The following is a 20,000-nucleotide window of genomic DNA, read 5'->3' on the forward strand; positions in this document are numbered from 1 at the left end:
CAGAGCTATTAGACTGTCTGACAATGATACCGTCCCATTGAGACTCCACACACACACACACACACACACACACACACACACACACGCTACACGCATGTAGAAGCAGGTTCGGGGCTCTGTGCGTCTATATCTGTAGGTGAGTTGTTCTTTTTAATTAATCATTTGTCCTTCAGACGAGGGGAAACTTTGCAGCCGTAGATAATTAGGTCCCAGAGTCGGAGCCACCTGCTGCCTTTGTACAGGAAGCTAATCTTTGTCTTGTAGGAGCCGTCGTCCCCGAAGACGCCACGGCAACCGACGCCACGGCAACAAACGCCGCGGCCAACCAGCTGAATGAGAAAACACCTCATGAATCCCAAACGCGCCTCCTCTTCCTCCTCCTCTTCCTCTGTTCATCTGCTTTTTCTTCCTCTAACTCCCACTGCTGCTCCTCCTCATCCTCCTCTTTTTTCTTCCTCTCCTTCTTCTCATTATTCTCTCTTCTCACTCCTCCTCTTCCTCCTCTAACTCCCACTGCTGCTCCTCCTCATCCTCCTCTTTTTTCTTCCTCTCCTTCTTCTCATTATTCTCTCTTCTCACTCCTCCTCCTCTTCCTCCTCTAACTCCCACTGCTGCTCCTCCTCCCTTGCTTCTTCTTTTTCCTCTATCTTTTTTCTAGTTTACATTTCTCCTCCTCCTCTCCTTCTTCTTTTGTTCTTTTTCTTCCTCCGTTTCCCACTCATCCTCCTCTACCTCTTTTTGTCTAACTCTTCCTCTTCTTCTTCTCTTCCTCTTCTTCTTATGTTCATCTGCTTTTTCTTCCTCTAACTCCCTTGCTTCTTCTCCTTCTGTGTGTCTCCTCCTCCCATTTTTTCCTCGCACTCCCTCTCTTCTTTTTCATACAGTTTACACTTCTCCTCTACCTCTCCTTCTTCCTCTCCTTCTTCTTCTTTTTCTCCCTCCATCTTTTCATCCAGTTTCATTTAGTTTCTCTGAGTGTTGGTATTTGTCCACCTGTGATGAGAACAGGTTGATCTTTTTCTTCCTCTCCTCCTCTTTTTCTTCTTTTCTTCTATTTGTCCTCTTTTTCCCTTCTTCTTCTGTCATCTGTCCCTTCCCCACTCTTCCTCCTTCTCCTCTTCATCCTCCTCTCCAACTTTTTAAAATCTTTTAAATATTTTATTGTTCCTGCCATTCCTCTTCTTCTCCTCGTCTTTCACCTCCTTTTTTACTTTCTTCTCATTTCTGTTTGTTGTCTTTTTCTTCTTCTTCTTCTTCTTCTTCTGCTCCTACTGCGTCTGTTTCTCTCTTCACTTCATTCAAGCAGAAATTGTTTAATTGTAAACACACACACACACAAGCCTTATGTGTGTGTGTGTGTGTGTGTGTGTGTGTGTGTGTGTGTGTGTGTGTGTGTGTGTGTGTGTGTGTGTGTGTGTGTGTGTGTGTGTGTGTGTGTGAAACTAATCCCATTAATTCAAAGTGAATAACAAAGAGAGAGACAGAGGGTCCTGCTCCCCCGTCGTCCGTCCGCTCTCTCTCTCTCTCTTTCTTCTGTTTCCTCCCTCCATCATCATTATTCCTCCGTCAGAGCGGAGGCTGATTTCCTGGAGGACCGAAAGAGGGAGAGAGGGAGGGAGGGAGAGAGAAAGAAAGAGAGAGAGACAGACAGAAGGAAAAAGGGAGGGAGGGAGGGAGAGAGAGAGAAAGAGAGACAGACAGAGGGAGAGAGGGAGGGAGAGAGAGAGACTGATGGATGGAGGAGAAAGGAGAGGAGGAAACAAAGATTTGTAGCCTATTTGTAGTGTTGTTTTCTTCCCTCCTTTACTTCTTTTTCCTCTCTTTATTTCTCCGCTTTTCCTTCTTTTTCTCCATTCTTCCTTTTCCACTTCTCTATCACCTTTGCCCCCTTTTTATTTTTACTATTTTCTTATGTTCTTCCTCTTTTTTCTTCTCTCTCCTCCCTCTCTTTCTCTTCCCAATCTCACCATCCCATCTGAACCTCTTTTCCCCCACACCTTCTTTCTATCTTTCTCCATCACTCTTTTACTTTTTCTATTTACCTCCCCTTCTCTCACCAGCTCTCCATCCTTCTTTATCTCCATCATGTCCCTCTCTCTCTCTCTCTCCATCACTTAAATTCCCCCTTCCTCTATCTCTTTCCCCTCTTTCTCCACCTCTTCCTGCTGATCTTTCTTTCCATCTCACCATCCCCTTTTTGCCCTTTTTCTCCTTTTACTTTCCTCTTTACTTCCCCCTTTCTCCATCACTCTTTTATTTTTAATTTTACCTCAATCTGTCTTTCACCACTTTTCCATCCTCCTCTTTCTATTATTTCCCTCCTTTTTGTCTCCTTATCATTCTCTCTTCTTCTTCTCTTCCTCCCACTCCCACTTCCTCTTTTTCCCCCACTTCTCCATCCCTCTCTTTTTTCCTCTTTTTTCCTGTCTACCCCTTTCCTCCAGTCTATTTTCTTTTTTCTCTCCTTGTTCAAGCCTCTCCCTCCTTATTCTTCCTTTTTTTCTCTTCTTCTTTCCTTCTTCTCCATCATGCATCCTTCCCTTTTCTTCTCCTATTAAAGCTTTTTTTCTTCTTTCAATGTGTCTCTTTTCCTTTCCTCCTTTCTGTCTTTTTCCTTCATTTCTGTCTCTTCTCATTCAGGTTTGTTGTCTCTTCTTCATTCCTCTTGTGCTTTCTCTCCGTCTCTCCATCTCTCACAGACTTCCTCCCTCCCTCCCTCTCTTTTTCTCCCTCCCTCCCTCTCTCTCTCTCTTCAAGGACATTTATATTATAAAGGATGAATTTGCATATTAATTCATTTCTTTCAATGTTTTCAGATTAGACGTTGTCAACACGTATCAGTGCTGATCAAACCACCGCGTCCACCAGAGACCTGTGTGTGTGTGTGTGTGTGTGTGTGTGTGTGTGTGTGTGTGTGTGTGTGTGTGTGTGTGTGTGTGTGTGTGTGTGTGTGTGTGTGTGTGTGTGTGTGTGTGTGTGTGTGTGTGTTAGGGGAGTTTGTGCATGCAAAGAGAGAAAAAAAAAAGTTGAAAGAGGGAAAGCAACCAGCCTCACACACACACACACACATAAATACATAAATGTGAGCAGACGGGGCCATAACCAGGATTTTAGTATTCCAGTTAAGGAGCTGTGTTATGCGTTACAGTTTTTCTCATTTGCTTGAACACATTTTTCTGTTCAGAAGTTTCATTTTCAAAACATTTCACACACTGGACCCAACTGAAAATGACTCTAAAACTCTAATAACGTGCAATAAAAGCAAATATTTACATCAAACAACACAACTTGTGCTCAAATGAATATGTTATACCAATCAGTTATAAAACAACAGGCAACAAAATCCAGCTTTTGAGATTCAGGCACTTTATTGTCATTGTATAACATAACTTTTGTGCATTTAAAAAACAATATAAATGAATAGATAGATAAATTCAGCTCCTGATGAGCATCTGATGAACAGTCCTATCATCGCTGTCATATTGTAGATTATGAGATATTTTTGTGTGAGATTGAAAACTGGACTGAATATAGTTTAAAAGTAAAGGTTTTGAATATAGTCTGGACCTGTTTTAACATCATTAACGTCTCAAAGTTAAATGTAAATGACTGCAAGAGGTTAAGATTATTGTCTTCTGCAGATTTATTTGAGTTAATGTTTAACTTTCCTGTCGTCCTCCCAGGTCAAATTGACCCCGTCTGTTTTGACTGTTCCTTCCTTCCTTCCTTCCTTCCTTCCTTCCTTCCTTCCTTCCTTCCTTCCTTCCTTCCTTCCTTCCTTCCTTCCTTCCTTCCCTCCTTCTCTCCTTCCTCCCTTCCTTCTTTCTTCCCTCCCTCCTTCTCTCTTTCTTTCCTCTCCCTACCTTCCTCCCTTCTTTCTTTCCTCTGTCCTTCTTTCCTTCCTTCCCCCCTTCCTTTTTTCCTTTCTCCCTCGTTACTTCTTTCCTCCATCCTTCCATCCTTTCCTTCGTTCCTTTCCTTCCTTCCCTCCCTTCCTTCCTCCTTTCCTTCCTTCTTCCTCCCTTCCATCATTCCTTCTTTCCATCCTTCCATCCTTCCATCATTCCATCCTTCCTACTTTCCTCCCTTCCTTCTCCCTCCCTTCCTTCTTTGACTCGAGGACAACAGGAGGGTTAAAAAAGTAACAAAGTATATTTAAAATCACTTTTTTTGGCTGTAAATGTAAAACATAAGCACATTTCTGCAGCGTTGTAGTGAAGAAAGCAGCCTGGTGATAAAGTTGAAGGTGTGTGTGTGTGCTGTCTCTGCTCCATCACTCATCACTCTGCCTCTGATTGATGGAGAAGTTATGAATATGCAGTTCATTTCTTGGTTGCCGATGGCGACTGATAAATGGAGCGTTTCACCTTCAGTGTGTGTGTGTGTGTTGGGGGTGGCGGTCGCCGCTTCCTCACCGGACACAGGCGGTGAAAAATGTACTTCCTGTGTCCCACAAGAAGGTCACACACGAGTCCAGATGTTGAGTATTTTAACTTTTGATAGTTGTGACGTAAAGATGAGATTATAACACAAACCTTCTCAGTACTGTCTGAACGTCCTGTTTGAGTTTTCTCTTTCTGTCTCTTGACGTGTTTTGACATTTTCCGGTTTGATTAATACGAGACGCTTTGAGATGATTGACAGCTTGACACACGGCTGTGATTGGCTGACTGTATTTATTAGTTTACTGCTCAGATTTAATCCATTCTGCTCATGTTTCAGCTCAAAGCTCTTGTTGTTGTTGTGTGATTTATATTAGTTTACAGGTCATTTATGTGTTTTTTGCAGCTGCTTTTTTGATGCATTTTGTAATAATATCTAAATGAGTTGTTGTTGGTGTGTTTGTGTCTCAGTGGAGTCCAGCAGTCCCAATCTTCTGCCTCCTGATAACACTCTGGAGAGATCCTTCTTCGTGCGGATGAAGTCGACGCTCACGAAGAGAGGCGTGCACATCAAGTCCTCAGGATATAAGGTGAGAGTGAGTAAGACGTTAAATAACACATTACTGGTTGATTTATTACATATAAACCCTGCAGAGTAAACTCAATCTGATGAGCTTTGGTTTTTAGAAAAGGCAAAAACTTTGTCTCTAAGAACTATGGTTAAATGTTTTATAACCTTGATGTGAGAGATGGACAAATAGATAAATGAACTAATTACTGTTTAATGCAAAGTCAACAAGCTTCATGCAGATTCTTTAATATGTAAAACAAGTTCCATCATAAATAAAACTAAAGAAAGTCCCAAAAAAAAGGAAAATAAAAGTCGTCAGAAAACCAACTGCAATTAATCTCTAGTGTATAAAGTAAAACTGATGTTGTGTTTCCATCACTTTAGAGGACTTTACATTATCTTATATTCATTTCCTGGAGAGATTTATCTTAACCGTAACATGACCACCACATGCCGAACATTAATATAACCTTAAACTAACTTTAAACTTTACTTAACTACAACTTTAAAACAAGTTTTCAACATAAAATTCATAATTATTGTGTACAGGATTTACTTTCTGTCCCCATAAGGAAGACGAGTCCCCACAACATGAGAAATACCTCACACCTCATACACACACACACACACACACACACACACACACACACACACACACACACACACACACACAGAAAGATAGTGAGATCACATATTACATGTCTTCCCACCTGCATGCGGAGGGAGAGTATGTATATATATATCTGTGTGTGTGCGTGTGTGTGTGTGTGCGTGTGTGTGCATGTGTGTGTTTACATCTTCCTTGAACACAGTAGAATATGTTATCAGCCTCTAGCTTATAATCTTATTATCTGTCATCAAATGAGGCGATCCACATGGAAATGTGTAATCCTACCGTGGACAGAAAGCTGCTGTGTGTGTTTCTGTGTGACAGGAAATGACACACAGGGGATTTTTTTATTTTAGTGTCTACATACTTCTAGAGATATATATGCTGATTTTCTAGGCAAGTATCGTGTGTGTATCTAATGTCGTTTATATCTTATTCCTCTGTTGGTGTTCAAAAACTATTAAAAAACACGTCAAACTCTTCAAAATAAAGGAACAAACTCTTCAAAATAAAGGACTGGGTGACATGTTCCTTTATTATGAAGAGTTTGTTCATGTTAATTTGTATAGAAACGTAAACAAAGACTAATATCAGTGATCATGTTTTCAGTCTCTGAGAGTAGTTCTGTGTAAGAGAGACGCTACTGAGCATGTGCAGAAACTCAGTTAGGTTTACAGCTTCATTCACAACATCTGGACTTTGTGCTTCATTTTTAATCTCTTAAAGAACTTTAGTAAGAAGTCCAGAGAGGCAACAAATGTATTATCAGGTGTGTGTGTGTGTGTGTGTGTGTGTGTGTGTGTGTGTGTGTGTGTGTGTGTGTGTGTGTGTGTGTGTGTTGCATATACAGATCTCAGGCGTCCTATAGGTGTAACATCAGGCCTCTAAGCTCTGTGACCGTCTCTCCGCTCGCAGATCGAGAGGCGGGATTAAAGAGGATTCTCTGGGCTCGTGTGTGTGTGTGTGTGTGTGTGTGTGTGTGTGTGTGTGTGTGTGTGTGTGTGTTTCTCATGGTTTATTCCAGACTAATACACTCAAGAAATATGACAGCGTACATAGGTGGAAAGTCTTCAAGTTACTGTAAAAACAATGTGATTGATTTGTGATCCAGATGTGCCTATGTGTAAGATTAAGGAGGGTTTATTGGCAGAAATGTTCATAATAAGCATGTTTTAAGTTGTGTTTAATCACCTGAAAATAAGAATAATTGTGTTTTTGTTACCTTAGAATGATCCCAGTATATCTATATAGGGAGGAAGGAGCAGGTCCTCTTCATCAGAATGGACACACCAAGCTCTAGAGGGTGTGTGTGTGTGTGTGTGTGTGTGTGTGTGTGTGTGTGTGTGTGTGAGTGTGAGTGTGAGTGTGTGTGTGTGTGTGTGTGGTAGTGGGGGAGGTATTTAATCGGTTGCAATCTACAACTCCACCACACTGGTCCTTTAAAGCAGAGACAGAGTAAAGACAGACAGTTCAACCATTAGTGAAGATTGATGCTTTATTCTCTTCTTCTGTCTGTGTGTGTGTGTGTGTGTGTGTGTGTGTGTGTGTGTGTGTGTGTGTGTGTGTGTGTGTGTGTGTGTGTGTGTGTGTGTGTGTGTGTGTGTGTGTGTGTGTGTATTAGATCTACCCTTGTTCCACTTGGCAGACTCAGATCACATGCAAATCACCGCAGACACACATAAATATTCACACACACGCGTGCATATACATCGCAGCCTGACACACACATTAACGCAGCGTTACGGTTTTGCAGTTTTTAAAGCCGTTGTGTTGCAGCAGAGAAGTGAAGGTGGAGGAAGAGGCCCAAAGCTTCCTGCTCCTTTATTAACAGCTGCACAGGTTCACAGTCTCCGGTCCACAAATCAAATAAGACACGATACACATCACATGTAGAAATGTCAGAGCTGTGTAGAAGTCAATCCTCGGAGTGGAGACTCTTTTAAAAGCTACCTGGCAGATGATTGGATGAACCAGCTGTCAATCATTATATATCATCAAATCACCTTGCGAGTATGATACTGATACTGAGCAAGTCCATACAAATAGTCATATTTTATAGCTGTGGGTGCAAAAAGTATTGTTTGGTATTGATTTATTTCAGTCGATATCTTACCAATGGAAAGATTTTGACTTTATCTCGTGATGTCATGTCTCACAAATCCAGCTGCCTGCACTAAATCCAGGTTAAAAACACTTCTCTTCTCCTGTGCTTATTATGATTGAGCTCTTTTAAAGCACTTTACATTTTAATCTTTCATTTGCACTCTATGTCCTTTTAATGATTTTAAAGCAAATCATTATTTAATGCTGCAACCTTATATTTAATGCTCTATTCTAGTCTAGTTTTTATTTTATATTTATCTCTTTCCATGTTTTTACTATTATTGGGTTTTATTTTTATTTTTCAAATTGTATGTTTTTAATTTTTTTTATGTTTCCAATTCTTTTTTTTCTTTTTTTTGTTGCCATATTTTATTTAAGAAAATGCAGCAGAACAGTGAACAACACAAGAGCATGGGATACAAGACATTTTCATTCCCCCCCCCCCAGCTCAGGACCCCCATAGACTCCTTCAACAAAGGACAACCTAGTTGTTGGAATGAAAAGCAGGAAGAAAAATAAAATAATTTAAAATTAAAAAAAAATAAATAAATAAATAAATACAATTAAAAAATTAAAATAAAAAAATTAAAATATTAAAATATTAATGATAGTAGTAGTAGAAATAAATGCATAAATAAAAATAAATTTAAATAAATAAATAAAAGAAGGTAACTTCATTAAGTTAAGTAAAAAGAAAAAAAAACATACATACACATACATAAACATAAAATAAGTGTACAGCATAAAAAGTAAAGTAGTCTTAGAATAAATAAATAGATAAATGAGCGAATATATAAATTACTGTAAAGGCCAGGACTACTGGTGCTCCACCTTTATGGGCGACAGACAGGCAGCAATGCATCAAAGAGTCGGCAAGATTGTTTCCAATTCTTAAAGTTAAATGTTTGTTCTATGTGAAGCACATTGAGTTGCCATATATAAATAAAGCTGCTTTGCCTTTAGAGTAAAACTACTAAACTAATAACAAACCAATGAGAATCAGAAAAGTACCCATCCTCTAATATTTCCCTTCCTGCTGTCCCCCTCTTTAATGCTCGTCTCCTCTCCTCTCCTCTCTACTGGGTCAGGTGATCCACATCACTGGACGTCTGCGGATCAGGATGACGCTCACACACGGCCGCTCGGTGCCCAATCAGATCATGGGGATGGTGGTGGTGGCTCACGCTCTGCCGCCGCCGACCATCAACGAGGTTCGCATCGACTGTCAGATGTTTGTCACCAGAGTCAACATGGACCTCAAGATCATCTACTGTGAGAACAGGTAGAGAGCCGCGTGATGACATCATTATTAAAATCATTAATGTGCAGTAAGAAATGTGTACGGAAAGCCAAAGAGTTCAAACTAGGGGAAAGGTTTGAGATTAATCCTTGTGTCGTCCTCCCGGGTTAAATTGACCCCGTCTGTTTTGACTGTTCCTTCTTTCCTCCCTTCCTTCCTTCCGTCTTTCCTCCCTCCCTCCTTCTCTCTTTATTTCTTTCCTCTCTCTTTCCTCCCTTCCTTCTTTCCTTCCTCCATCCCCCTTTCTTCCTTCCTTCTTTCCTTCCTCCCTTCCTTCTTTTTCTCTGTCCTTCTTTCCTTCCTTCCCCCCTCCCTCTTTTCCTTCCTTCCTTCCTTACTTCCTTCTTTCCTCCGTCCTTCATTCCTTTCCTTCCCTTCCTCCCTTCCTTTCATCTCTTCCTTCCTCCCTCCTGTCCTTCCTTCCCTCCTTCCTTCCTCCCTCCCTCCTTTCCTTCCTTCTTCCTTGCTCCTTTCCTCCCTTCCTTCCTCCCTCCTGTCCTCCTTTCCTTCCTTCTTCCTCCCTTCCTTCCTCCCTTCCTTCCTTCCTTCCTTCCTTCCTTCCTTTACTCGAGGACAACAGGAGGGTTAAAGAAACATGCATATAACTTTTCTTGAGGCATTTTTTAACAGATAAAGATCTAAAAAGAAAATATTTAGTCACTTTTGTCCTCTGTGACCTTCCATATAATCTAACATTTATTGTAATAAGCTTGTTTTACATTCTTCAAATCATTTAATCGACTTAATAGAGAAACTACTTCTTTATTTTTAAAGCAGCTGCGTGAAATACAAAAAACTCACATTTTTACAGACTATTTCTGCATTCATGCTTCATACCTGCTGTTCAAGGATGGAGGGGGGGGGGGGGGGGGGTGGAGAAAAGAAAAAAAAAGTTGTCTCCCTTGTCGGAGCTTCTTATTCATGAGGAAGTCTGACCCAATCCTCCCTGGTGAAATATGTCGCTGATGGATCTATCTCCTTCCCTCTGTCCAGATAAAGCAGATAGGCATCAGGATCTCGCTCAGGAGTTAACCGGCCGACCGAGGAGATTCATATCAGATGGAGAAGAGAGAGAAGAAAAAAATAACCCCTTCATGTTTTATTATAAAAAGAGAGGCGGGGAAGGGAAAAAAATGATAGTAGACAGATTGCTTTTTTTGTGGGTGGAAAAAGGGACACAATGCGAAGCAGATGATGATATTCAATGCGGAGCGACAGAAATCGTCAGACAAGCTTTGCTCCCATTACAGCCCCATTCTGAGGATGAGTTTCTAAGAGAATGAGAAAATGGGAGGATGGGTTTTTCTAAAGAACAGAGTGTGCTGTTATCTGCCTGCCAGACATTAGTCCCCCCCCCCCCCCCCCTCCTCTCCCCGTCCATCCTCTATCAGAATGATACCGGGGAAATTGTTCTGTCTATCCTGTGGCAAATTTGTTCAAATTAAACCTTTTAAAGGGAATGTGTGCTACCTGTACAAAAGACAGACAAGCTTCTCTTTCTCGCTCTGTTGTTTGGCTATAAGCTTGTTTTTTCCCCCTTTCTTCTTCTTCTTCTCTGACTCCTTCTTTTCTTAATTGTTGAGTACCAGAACTGTACTGAGAAAATTGGTCTTGGTTTTGACAAGTTATATATTTGAGAGTTTGACAACAGCTGCTGCTACTTGCAGAGTTGGAGCTCACGCAGTGCAAAGAGAACAAATCAAACACAGTGAAATGTACATTTCAGTCTGCAGATATTCAAAAAATCATGTCAGAATAAAAGAAAGAAGTTACAGAGGCAACAGTAGAGAGACTTAAACCTCTATAACTATTTGTTTTCCATCAAATTTAACAGTTGTGTAGTTGAGGAGACGTAGTGTTTATTAAATGCTTCTTTAAAAGTGGACTGATTGTTTGATGCTGGCTTTCTGTAATTAGATAAATAGCTCTATATTAATATTCTGTGTCTCTACTGGAATATCTTTGAATGATTTCCAGTTAAAAACTCCTTATTTATCTTCTACTGGTCCTTTATGCAGCCGCTCAGTTCAGCCTCTGTCTATTAACAGGCTGGTTTAGCTCCTGTCTCTTTAAGTTCTTTGTTGGTTTTATATCATTTGAAATGACATTTGCACCATTTCTTACCAAAAGTAAGACTGAATGCTCCTCCAATGGTGTAACCACACCATCTAAAGAACAATTTCATTAAAAAAAAAAGAATGATAAATGTCTCCTGATCTCCATGGTTACCAGAGTAAATGTAATATTTAGAACAATTGTATTCCATTACCTTTATTTAATATAAAGTTATAATGTAAGATCATGCCAAACTAGTTGATATGGTGTTTTATTGACAATTTACTGTTTTTAAGCAAGTTGAATTATTTGGTACAAAGTTTTTATGGTTACACCACTTAGACATTTTAGCCATAATCCTCTAATATATTCTCTCTAAATGGATTAAAAGCAGAAATTTGATGCTGGTTCCACAAAAAAAGAATGTGTGAAGTTATTCATACGTTTATTTTCACATTTTAACCCTTTAAATTTAAACTAAACCACATGGACACACACATATCATATCTTTACAGTCTGCTGTAATGTTATAAATGTTGTTTTTGTGTCTCAGGATCAGCGACTACATGGACCTGACTCCGGTGGACATCGTGGGGAAGAGATGCTACCAGTTCATTCATGCTGAAGACGTGGAGGGAATCAGACAGTGTCACCTGGACTGTGAGTACTGTGTTCATCACCTGATTCTATACTCCGCTCTGATTGGACGATGAAGTCAGCTAATTGAGCTTAAAAGAAAGCAGTTGACTAAATAATTTCACAGTTGTTCTGCAGCATCTTTTTTAGTCATTTCAACACCAAAAAAACAGCTCGAGTCCTAATTTAAATTTAACGTTAAGTGGCGCCACCTGGTGGATTTTAACTTCTACTTCAGCTTCTTGTAATTATGCATTTCTTTCTGCAGCTTGACCTCCAACATTTTAAGTATTTCCTCTGTTTTAACAGCAACAGAACTCAATTTTTCACAAGAAATTTGAGCCCTGAACACCTGATAATGTAATAAAAAACCTCATAACTCAATAAAAAATGTAATAATGTTATTACAATATTGGGAAATGATTACATTATCAGGTTCTGCAAAAATAAGGTTAACCCAATATTGTAATAATTTATTACATCATCGCTACAGAGATTATTACAGTATTGGGAAATGCACTTTATTACATTATCAAGAAGTTATAACATTATCAGGTTTTATTACATTATTGGGAGTTATTACATTATCAGGTTTTATTACATTATTGGGAGTTATTACATTATCAGGTTCTACAAGCCCTTTTTAAGTTTGAACATTAGTCAAATCTGATTTTTCAATCTAATTTATACTAAAAATAAGTGTCACCTTAGAAATGTTTAACAGGTTTTCAGCCATGTTGGACACCACTTTGTCCCGCAGCCAGTTCCTCTCCTGTAATTACTGCAGTCGTATTTCTACATCTAACTTTGAAAGTTAAAGGCCACTTAGAGAGATTCTGCTCTCCTGTATCTTTGAAAAGTTTCCTTACAGCAGCAACTCTACAATCTTATTACCCTTGTCAGGAGGCATAATACACTCTCGCTCTCCAACTCTCTCACACACACACACACACACACACACGGAGGCAGAGGTTCGGTGTCCCTGTTTAGTGGCTGTCTGGATGATTTGCGGCGTGCTGTTTGTTGCCGCGGTCGGATCTTTACTGTGGCGGTAAAAGCTGAGGAGGCGTTCAGAGCTGCACGGCGTTTCACGGTGTGTGTCGGAGGCAGTGAAGGCGCTTAGGCAGAACGCCAAATAATAACAACAACTACAAAAAAAGCAAGGACAACAAGGCCTGATGGGAGTCACACACACACACACACACACACACACAGACACACACACACACACACACACACACACACACAGTTATACAGTCAAATACAGTCAGACATGCTGTTGGTCAAATACAGTTGAACACAGTCGGTTACAGGAAGCTGCGGAGTATCTGAAGGCTTTTAAAGTCTTATTGGTTTATTCTTGTTTTAAGGTGCTGCTTTATCTCAAGAGTAACCTGAGAGTCAACGGCCAATCACATGTCGCGTTAAATCCAAGAACACTTGCCGTTGATTGGCTGTGAGCAAGTCCATACAAATAGTCATATTTTCTAGCTCTGGGTGCAAAAAGGATTGATTGCAGATATCGTTTGATGAGAGATGTTTCCATTATGCATTATGTATCGATTTATTTCAGTCGATACGTTTAAAATTATTGAGTACCGACACCCAGCTCTAGTCATGTCACAGTTTACAGGACTGTTGTGACTCTAAATTAACCTTCATGTCGTCCTCCCGGGTCAAATTGACCCCGTCTGTTATGACTGTTCCTTCTTTCCTCCCTTCCTTCCTTCCATTTGTCCTTCCTCCCTCTTTCCTCCCTTCCTTCTTTCCTTCCTTCCTTCCTCCCTTCCTTCTTTCCTCTGTCCCTCTTTCCTTCCTTCCTCTTTTCCTTTCTCTCTCCCTCCCTCCTACCTTCCGTCCTTCCTTCTTTCCTCCGTCCTTCCTTCCTTCCTTTCCTTCCTCCCTCCTTTCCCTCCTTCCTTCCTCCCTCCTTTCCTTCCTTCTTCCTTCCTCCCTCCCTTCCTTCCTCCATCCTTTCCTTCCTTCCTTCCTTCCTCCCTCCTTTCCATAAGTTAAGAGTTGATGTTGGTCTGTGAAGTGATGGAGCACAAACTTTGAGTAGTGTTTGAATAAAAGACACTTTTAGATCTGCTGGTGTTTTTTCATCCCCCAAAAAATATGACTTAAATATCCTGATTGTTGTTATCGCAGCAAAAAGAGTTGAATGACTTCTGGCCGCCGTCACCACCGTCATCTCACACACACGACACAAAAAAAACTTAATTCCTGTCACACACACACACACACACACACACACACACACACACACCTCCAGCATGAATCTCCGTTAAACTTTTTCAATTATCGTCTCCGAAAAAAGTTCCACAGCTCTGAACATCCAGAGTGGCAATCAGGAAGTGACTCTACGGCGGCCCGGCGGGGTCAGACAGAACAAGGATGGAGAGAGGGGGGAGGGAAGGGGGGGAGGTTAGGATGTGTAAAACATGAGGTGGAGAGAAAAAAAAAGGAAGTGAAATATGAAGGGAGATTATTGGTCTGTGTCTGCGGCGAGGACGGGAGGTCAGGGAGGCGAGCCGGCAGCCAGCGGTTTAAATGACTTGGTTTTAGTGGAGCGGAGTCTAATACAGCACCTTCAGTCACCCCGGCTGCTCCTTTTATTCTTCCTCTTTCAAAATTAATTTCCTCTCTGAAAGGGAGAAGGGGGGGGGGGGGGCTTTTAGAAATGGATGGCTACGGGGTGATGGAGGTGCTTCGTCTCTCTCTCTCTTTTTTTTCTTCAATCCTCCTCGTCAAATGGAGCGCGGTCAGATTGTTCCGAAATCTTTCTTTCTTTCTTTCTTTCTTTCTTTCTTCGGGGGGCGGTTTAATTCGGAGGCTTATGAACTCGCTGCTGATTGTGTGGAAGCTGATTTCAGAGCAGAGAGTCTAATGATTCTCCTCTTTTTTTCTCAGCCTGAACGAAGCTTTCGGTCTAATTGGACGCTGACAAAATTGAGTTTTTTTGGAGAGTCGGAAAAACTTTCTATTTATTGTCAGTTGTGTGTTTTTGTTGTTGTTGTTTTGCACATTTTGAGACTTTAATCAGTGTTTTTACTTCCTGTTGTCTTCATGTTGATTTGGTTTAGATGCATTTATATTGTCCTCCTTTTGCAGTGCTTCTTTCTTTCTTTATTTATTTCTTTATTTGCACAACATTTGATATGTGCACAAACACATTCACTCGATTATACATGAATTATAAGGCAAGAAACACTTGTGCACGACAGGAAGGAAAGTTAAAAGACGTCTCCTAAAACACTCGACAAGTTAAACAGAATTATTATATTACAAATAGTTTATTGCACAGATTATATTGCAAATAATCAGAGTATTATTGTACATAAGCCAGCAGATATTCAGCAGATATTTTATCACAATCCAACAGTTTTTTTTAACAATACCAAAAGTTTTATTTGTCTCACTTCAACTAAAATACCTTCAACATCGAGATTGAACATTAAAACATTTTTTTATTGACCTCAATCTGTGTTTGTGATGAATCGTCCAATAGCAACGCTCGGTTTCATGATGATTAAAGTGATGATTAAAAACGTTCTGCACTGAAAAACATGACTTTATGAGGGAACTTTAAAAAATTATGGAAGGAATCTCTACATGATTAAATGGCTTTCTTTCAGCATTAAGGATTTGTGCTGGTCTAACTTAATGTAGTTAGGTTAAGTCTAAATCATTATAAAGGATTGATTCAATTTATTCAACTCATTTTACAGGAGTATCAACACCAGTAAATGAGGTTGGTTGTTCTGAATCTAGATTGTCTCAGTTTCTTTTAACATGAGTAAATCTATAAAATATTCGGTTGTAATGTTCCATTTTTTTAGTGTGAACAATTATTCGCTGTCAAAATTGGTTGCATGTTCTTTGTGTTTAATTGATTCTTTAGTGCATAAATATCAGTCACAGATAGTCGTGACTTTGCACATCGGAAGCTCAGAGTTTTACAGTTTGTCGGATTTTTAGGGGAGAAAAAGAAAAAAAGAAAGAAAAACTCTTTATACGCTTTCTTTCAGTTTTTCTGGCTGAACAGCAGCAGCATCTCGCAAGCTTCGATTTCTTTGTGGGATTTATTTCCACGTCTGCTCTCGGTTCCCCCGCTGCTGCAGGAGTCGGATAGTTGGGGGAATCGATCAAGGTGTATTTTAGAGGGATAGCCTGTTCTCTCAACAGGGATCTAAATTTTAAAAGGCTTCTTTTTAAGTGGAGGACGAGTCGTGATCCCTCTCTGTGAAGAGGCGTCACTCTCTAAGTCTCTATCATTACCTGCTGACAGCCGGTCTTAGCTCGGGTCAGATCTCAAAGTCAATCTGTCCTCGGTTCCACTCCGAGAACAGAGAGAAAGACGAGAAAGAAGGTGAAGTCGTCTTTTCACAAAGAAAGGGAGGGAAGAGGAGTGATTTGCAGGCAGAGAAAAAGGAGGAGGGGGGGGGAATACTTTGGGAGAAATTTGGCTTTTCTCCAAGAAAGGCAGAGAAATGGGAAACAAGTGATTTTTGCAGATAGAGAATAAAAAGAGAGAACAGAGGACAAAATGCTCGTTTTCTCTGCAGGTAGAGAAGTTTCACTTGCAAGGTAAAAAAAAAAGGCAAAAAGGGATAAAAGATGGGAAAATAGCCATCCTTTCACAAAAGAAAGAGGGATCAGAGAGGTCATTATAAGGTGTAGAAAAGAGAGAAATGAGGTGCTGCACTTTTGGGAGGAAGAATTGAGGAACAGGAGGAGATAAAAAGAGAAAGGGAGGATGTGGAAGGATGCAGTTATGGTTTTAGAGAAATGTTGAGAAAAAAAAGAGAAGAAATAAAGTAGAACTGAAAATAGAAAAAAAGCGAGATGGAGAGAAAAGAGAGATTGACTGCTCATCTTTGTATAAAGTGAAGTTTATTTATAAAAGCACCAAATTACAACAGAAGTCAGAATTATACTCTGTAACATCCTGAGACCTGAGCTTTACTTTGGTATGCATTTATAATCTCTCACATATTTAGGAATTAGTAGAACCTGATAACTAAACACTGTCTTTGAATAGGAAGTAGTTTTAAAAGATTAGTCCTCATTTATTTTACTGTATAACACAATTAACTCACCAGTGTATAAAACTATTTATTTCCTTCCTAATGGCCTCAAACGAGTACGAACACATTAGCAGTGTCGTACCTTGTTATTAAAATTTGTCACATTTGTAAAACATATCGAACCACAAACATTATTAAGCATAAATAAACAAGTTTCAACCATAAAATCTGACCAGGTTTTGCACCTGCTCCACTTCTGTCTTTGGATCAGCTGTGGATTAATTTAGCCAAGATGCTGCCATCTCATTTTTACACTTATTTTTATACTGTAATGTGCTTTTTCTACCACTAGGTGGCAGAAATGTGTGTATGAATGAGGTCAACAGGTCAAAGTTAAGCAGAATGAAGTATAAGGTCCAACAAACCCAAAATGTAATGTCACCTAAGGAAGGAAAACACTTCCTGTTCTCGCCACAATAAATGCAAATGAATTGATTTACACATAGAAACTGACAGGACAGGAAACAGGAAGTGGTTTATTACTGTCAAGTTGCACAGCTGACGTCATCAACATCAGCATCAGTCTCTGCTGCAACAAGTTGAGCAATACTTTTATTTTGGAAAATGTATTTATGCACATTTGGTAACTAACTTTCGCCAATAGGAACGAAAAGAACAAAACAGATAATATAAAAAACATTAGTTGAGACACAATAGAGGAAAATATCCTCATGATGGAAACTATCTTGATATTTTTTTGGGAAAAAAATAATCACAAAGAAAAAGAAAACTACTGTTTTAGTTTTTTTTTAAAGCAAAACACACAAGAGAGATATTTTTGACATGCAGAAAGAGAGATGACGACACAGAAAAGAGACAGACGAGATGTTTGGGGAAGAGAGAGAGACACAGAGAGAGAGAAGGTCGAGAGACATATAAACACAGTTAGGAGGGAGGAAGAGGAGGAGGAAGAGGAGGAGGAGGAGGGAGTTAGAGAGAGCGAGAGACTTGCACAGGAGTGAAAGCTCAGTGGATTTAAGCCTGCAGGCGTTTTATAGCAGAGCTCGTCTCTCTGGACTAACAATGCCTTTAATGAATCCACTCACACACTAAAAGGCTTCTTTTTTTTAAACTGTCTGCAGACATAACACACACACACACACACACACACACACACACACACACACACACACACCTGTGAAACTATCCTCACAGGTACATTAGTAAAACACACACTAGTAAAAGCCTTTCGGGACGAGGAGGAGGAACGTGGACGAACCTCAAACTGCAGAAAACAGCAGACAAAGTGACTCAAACTTAACCTGCTGACTTTTCTGTGACCTTCCTACATTTTTTTTGACAGCAGAGAAGAAAAAAAAGATGCATCTGTTAATGCTCTTCACTTACTGTTGATCTCACTCCAAATAAAACACAAAACACAGCAGCTAGTAAAACTTTAAAGTCCCTCAGAGGAGCGAGAGCACTAACTGAACTGTGTACAGTCTTAAATCAGCTGTCCAACTTACATTTCTACATATTTATAATGCTGCACTTCTGTGGGTTAGATCTTTACTGAGAGCATGTATAGGTGGAGGAACATTAAAGGTCTGTGCTTATGTGAAATACATATTTTTAGAGTCTTATTGGAGTTTAGCACAAACTTTAAATTAAACGCAGGAGACTGTAACATAGAGAAATCCTGTTAAAGTAGAAAATCTGTATCTTAAAGAAGATGCCATTCATATTTTTCCAGCTCTATATTAATATTCTGTGTCTCTACTGGAATATGTTTACATGATTTCCAGTTAAAAACTCCTTATTTATCTTCTACTGGTCCTTTATGCAGCGCCTCAGTTCAGCCTCTGTCTATTAACAGGCTGTTTTAGCTTTCTATCTGCCAACATTATGAGCCTGAGTCTTAAATTATTGTTTAATGTTTAGATGTTTGAGGGAGGTCTGAGAGATGGTAACATTGCCATTACTTATTAAAATAGTTTTTAAAAAGTGTATTAAAAAATAACTTGAAATAAGACGTATAAAACAGACGAATAAAAATTACAGCGTAGTGCAAGATATGAATCAAAAAGCTTCAAATTAGATTTAAAAGAACAACGTTTTCTGGGAGTTTTATTCCAGATATGTGGAGCACAAAAACTGAACACTGCTTCTCCAGGTTTATATTTTTACAGATTTTGTCCCTCTGTAGAAAAAAAAACAAGACATTTTAATCATCAGATTTATTAAGAAGAAAGCTTATTTTTCAGACTGTTCTGTAGTGTGCCAGCAGGGGGCGACAGAGGGACAATTTGCTCCTCTGTTTACTCAGAATAAAGTCAAAAATATGAAGGATATTCACACGCAGACACCACTGAAACACATCCGTCCATCTTCTGGCAGACACACACACACACACACACAGTCATACACCGCGGTTAAATGGGGTAAAGGTAATCTGAAAGGTAGACCAGACAAAAAGAGGAAATTCTGCTGATTAAACAGAATGAAAGATAGAAGGAAAGAGAGAGGGAAGACCGGTGTAAGAGGGAAAAGAGGTTAAAAAAAAGGTAGCGAGAGAGAGATAAAGTGTCTCTGTGTGTAAGAGAGAGAGAGAGTGAAAGAGAGGCGTGACATTGACCAAAAAAAGGGAAAAGAAAGTGAGGTAGAGAGACTTTAAAAGAGAATATAAGTCCTTTAATCTATCGGTCTCTCTCCTGCAGCCTCGGGCAAGCCTCCAGCGCTCTCTCTCCCTCTCTTTCTCTCTTCCTCTTCCTCTCCTTCATTAGTGGGCGATCAGAGAGTGAGTGATTTAATGGAGGAGTAAGAGGAGAGGGGTTAACATGTAAAAAAAGAAACCTGACCTGCAAGACCGAGGAAGAGAGAGAGAGACAAAGATGGAGACACCATGAACCTACAATGACAGATTTGTGGCCACTTGGGGGCAGCAAACACATATTAAAAAAACAACTCTGACATATCATCAGCTTTTAAGTTGATATGTTGAACCTATTTCCACATCCAGCAGTTACTGATCAACATTATCATTCATTAGGAGTCGTGTTTCTGTCCCACTGCTGAATGTAAAGTCCAATATTCTCTCTCTTTTAGCTCTGTGTTTACTCTCTACCAACTCCTGAGGGAAATATCTGGCTCTTTAATCTGCTAAATGCTCCACTATGTTCACCAGCTAGTCTACAGATAACTGTGTCTGTGAGCAGGTAGTGTACAGTGTCTTTGTTTAACAGCTTTTACTCTCTAAAAATGACGCTATGAGAGCGCTGAGAGTGAACCAGAACAGTAAAGTTGCAGCCAGACA

General features: G+C 39.8%; 1 protein-coding gene across 1 annotated transcript in view; it reads left to right on the forward strand.

The window, feature by feature from the left end:
- The window catches only part of LOC134001220 (neuronal PAS domain-containing protein 3), a 99,898-nt gene that overhangs the window by 65,981 nt on the left and 13,917 nt on the right, over positions 1-20,000 (forward strand). Inside the window, exons 3-5 of the mRNA XM_062440789.1 lie at positions 4,854-4,972; positions 8,755-8,948; positions 11,575-11,681. Of these exons, the coding sequence (XP_062296773.1) occupies positions 4,854-4,972; positions 8,755-8,948; positions 11,575-11,681 (420 nt within the window). The remainder of the gene's footprint in view (positions 1-4,853; positions 4,973-8,754; positions 8,949-11,574; positions 11,682-20,000) is intronic.

The sequence above is a fragment of the Scomber scombrus genome, chromosome 19 (genome assembly GCF_963691925.1).
Source record: "Scomber scombrus chromosome 19, fScoSco1.1, whole genome shotgun sequence".
Classification (NCBI taxonomy): Eukaryota; Metazoa; Chordata; class Actinopteri; order Scombriformes; family Scombridae; genus Scomber; species Scomber scombrus.